Source organism: Anopheles cruzii, unplaced genomic scaffold, assembly GCF_943734635.1.
Source record: "Anopheles cruzii unplaced genomic scaffold, idAnoCruzAS_RS32_06 scaffold02485_ctg1, whole genome shotgun sequence".
Classification (NCBI taxonomy): Eukaryota; Metazoa; Arthropoda; class Insecta; order Diptera; family Culicidae; genus Anopheles; species Anopheles cruzii.
The window spans coordinates 1-3,149 of NW_026456070.1; the positions used below are offsets into that span (position 1 = coordinate 1).

The following is a 3,149-nucleotide window of genomic DNA, read 5'->3' on the forward strand; positions in this document are numbered from 1 at the left end:
GGTACACGGGTACCTGCATATTTCATTACATCAAGAAATAATGAACGGACACGAAATCAAACGCATTACGCGTAACTCGCGGCGCGTCAGTCCGGTTTCGCTTTCGGTCGATATTAAATGAGAAAATAATGGGAAAAGGAAATTGGAACCAATAACCTCATTCGAACTCTGACTCATTTATCGCCCCCACTCCTGGCACTCCTTGGAAGGACACTGTGGACGAGATGGGATTACCTATTGAGATCATCGATGCACACACCGTAGACACAGGGATTGCTGAGGCAAGCGAACCCCGCACCAGATAGGTGTAAAAGCGAACCGGAAGTGACGCAAACTATCAGCAGCACTAATCGCGGGTTAGCACAGTGTGTCCTTTGTAGCATGCTCCTAGTTTTCATACAGAGGCCATTAGTGCCACTAATGCGGTGATCCGTTGACTCACGCACGTGCTTGCCATCGTCTGCCATCATCGGGCCAGCAATTAATGGGCTTTTGCTTCCTGTCCTCGCGTCCCTCACTATATTAGACACTCAAGTTAATACACTTTTACAGGCCTATTTTCAACGTGTCCCACATTTCCACTTCCGTGTTGCAGCACGTTCGAAAGCACACTATTTACAGCCTATCAATAGCGATGGCACTCGTCGGTCCGTCGATCCCGGTTGCTTTCGGTTCTACTTTCGATGCACGTATGTAGCAAGTCCGCGGGAGGAAGCACTTTTCGGGCCGTTCGTGTCCCGACCCCCAACACCCCAACCCGCTTTGCCGCTGCGGTTAACCGTGTGCGCTACCCGTCGTGACGCTTTGGCTCCGTCGTATCCTAGTGCCACAACACAACACCCCCGTGGATCCCTTTGGGTTCGGTTCGAGCGTTGCCAGGGAGACAAAAAATAACAACCGATTTCAGCTGATCCGCCGAACGCAGACGTGGGTTTTAATATTCTCGGGGGGGACGGATCATGCACGGGGTGCTGGGACACAAGGGTTTGTTTGCTAGAGCGCGCGCGGGAATCGCATCCGACGTTTTATTATGTTTCAGCATGCAATTGTAGCACCCCACCGTTGGTGGCTTTGCCGGCAATTGGAATGGAGGAACGCAAGCGAGAGAGTTTGTAAAGTTTGTTGCTTCTAGCAATGAGCACGTGGGTATGAATCTCGGGCGCCTTTCCGTTCCGTTTTTCATTAGTATCGCATTTTAATCGTTCTATTCTTTTGCTTTCTATCTCGTTCCAGTGTGTGATGCGTATGGAAAGGGATTTAATATGTTTCCGGCACTGTGGCGAGACGATCTTTGTGTACCAAACCCTGTCTTCGTGTCCACTGTGCGGGGATCCTTTGAGTAGCGACCTAGACGATTCTCCTTTAACGTAAAGTTAGACGTAATCGCTCTGCTATTTTTATTTCGAACCCGATCCAACCCGTTCGTGTTCCGTTTCAGCCTGCCATGTCCGTTCATCCGAGCCTCGCAGCATCCCTGCGCCATTGTGCTGCGCCCATCGCGTGGAGATTTTTTGAGGTACGCGAATGCCCGTGCGATCGATGTAAAGCGCAACCTATAGACGACTTTTCATTAGTTCATTTCAAAATCAAGAAAACCTACACATAGCACTGACTTCGCTGAGCGGGGACATTACTGAGTACGACACCGAAGGATTAGTGGAAACGTCTGCAAAGAATAGTGACGATTGGAACCAGTGCCTCCTGGTGGCACAAGTACCGGAAGGGTGGTACGATCGGTGGGAAGAAGTGCTAGCGGCCTGCAGTGACCGGTGCAGATGGAGTAAGGACACGTACCACGAAGCATCAAACAACTGCTACACATTCGTGCTGTCGTTTCTGGTGAAGCTTGGCTACGAAGAATTTTCGGCCTATTGCCACGATAAGTAAGTACAAGTGGCCAGTGCTCTGGTTGTCCCGATTAATCCTTTCGTTTCCCTATTCTGCTGCAGGTTTTTGTTTAGTGAACAGTACATCGTGCCGAAGACGCAAAACGCCGCCAAGTTCATTACAATCCACCGGAAGCTGCAATCGTGCGGATATTGGATCGACGAGCAACAGCAATAAAGCAATTTGAATGAAATTTGTGTGGATTTAACAATTTTGTCTTCGAAAAAAGGAATTCGAATTTGACGTTTCGTTTGACAGATCCGGCATCGACCGCACTCGGACAGCAGCAGCTGCTCGAATGCTGCCAGCATTATTATTATTTTCTTTATTTTCGGAACAATAGATATTAAAATTAATTTAGATATTAATATGATTTAATAGATACTAGTTCATTGAACTCACTTTGTTAGCTGTTTTCTCACCTAAGAAACCTTCCCCTTGTCCTGCAAGGACCAAATTTTGTCACATGATTTCTCGGGTGGCCAGCAACCATTGTGCAAGTTTTGATGAAATTCGATTCATAACTTGTGGAGTAATTGATGTTTTAAATATATTAAATTGATAGCATGATAACGACACTACCCGGCCCCTAAAACCCCTGTATACCAAATTTCGAGTCAATCGGTCCAGTAGTTTCGGAGTTTACTTGAGACATACAGACAGAACTTGAATTTTATATATATAGATAGATAACACTGGGTTAAAATTTTTATTTTAATCATTTATTTATCACTTTTATCAATATACACTGTAAACACTTCCAACACACTTTTCCACCGTCCTTCGACGCACTCCGAACCTGAGAAGGTGCGCTCGCTGGAGGCCAAGGTGAGCGAAGGCAAGCGGGTGTTTGAAAGTCCATCCAAATTTGGATCCAACGAAATCACCAACAGCAAAGTGAACGTACAGTGAAATTAACAAAAAGATTTTTGGAAATACGAGGATGAAAAATTTGCTTTAGTCATTAAAAAATCAATCAAAAACATTAAATAAGATGTGTAAATGTTAGTTCATCCACTGTATATTGAAAACTGTGTAAAAACGACGCTTTAACGAATTCGTAATTCTTTACATCGATGATAATTTTATGGTAATTACCATTTCGTTATCCTCAACGTTTGAGCAAAAACAATATGGGGAGGCATCCGTGAGGGACACTATTTAGTTACACAAAACACAAAATGAGACGTACAATTACTCTACCTCTCAAAGGGTACACGTACATCAATGGTAGCAGTAGTTTGTTAAACTGTAGACATAGC

The 3,149-nt window shown here is 45.1% G+C and overlaps 1 protein-coding gene across 1 annotated transcript; it reads left to right on the forward strand.

Moving 5' to 3' along the window:
* The first annotated feature begins 1,088 nt into the window (after positions 1-1,088).
* Positions 1,089-2,064, forward strand: LOC128276797 (MKRN2 opposite strand protein-like). The gene is made up of 5 exons (XM_053015256.1): positions 1,089-1,146; positions 1,234-1,367; positions 1,439-1,516; positions 1,575-1,883; positions 1,950-2,064. The coding sequence occupies exons 1-5, from the start codon at positions 1,135-1,137 to the stop codon at positions 2,062-2,064; spliced, it is 648 nt and encodes a 215-aa protein (XP_052871216.1). The 5' UTR covers positions 1,089-1,134.
* The last annotated feature ends 1,085 nt before the right edge of the window (positions 2,065-3,149 follow it).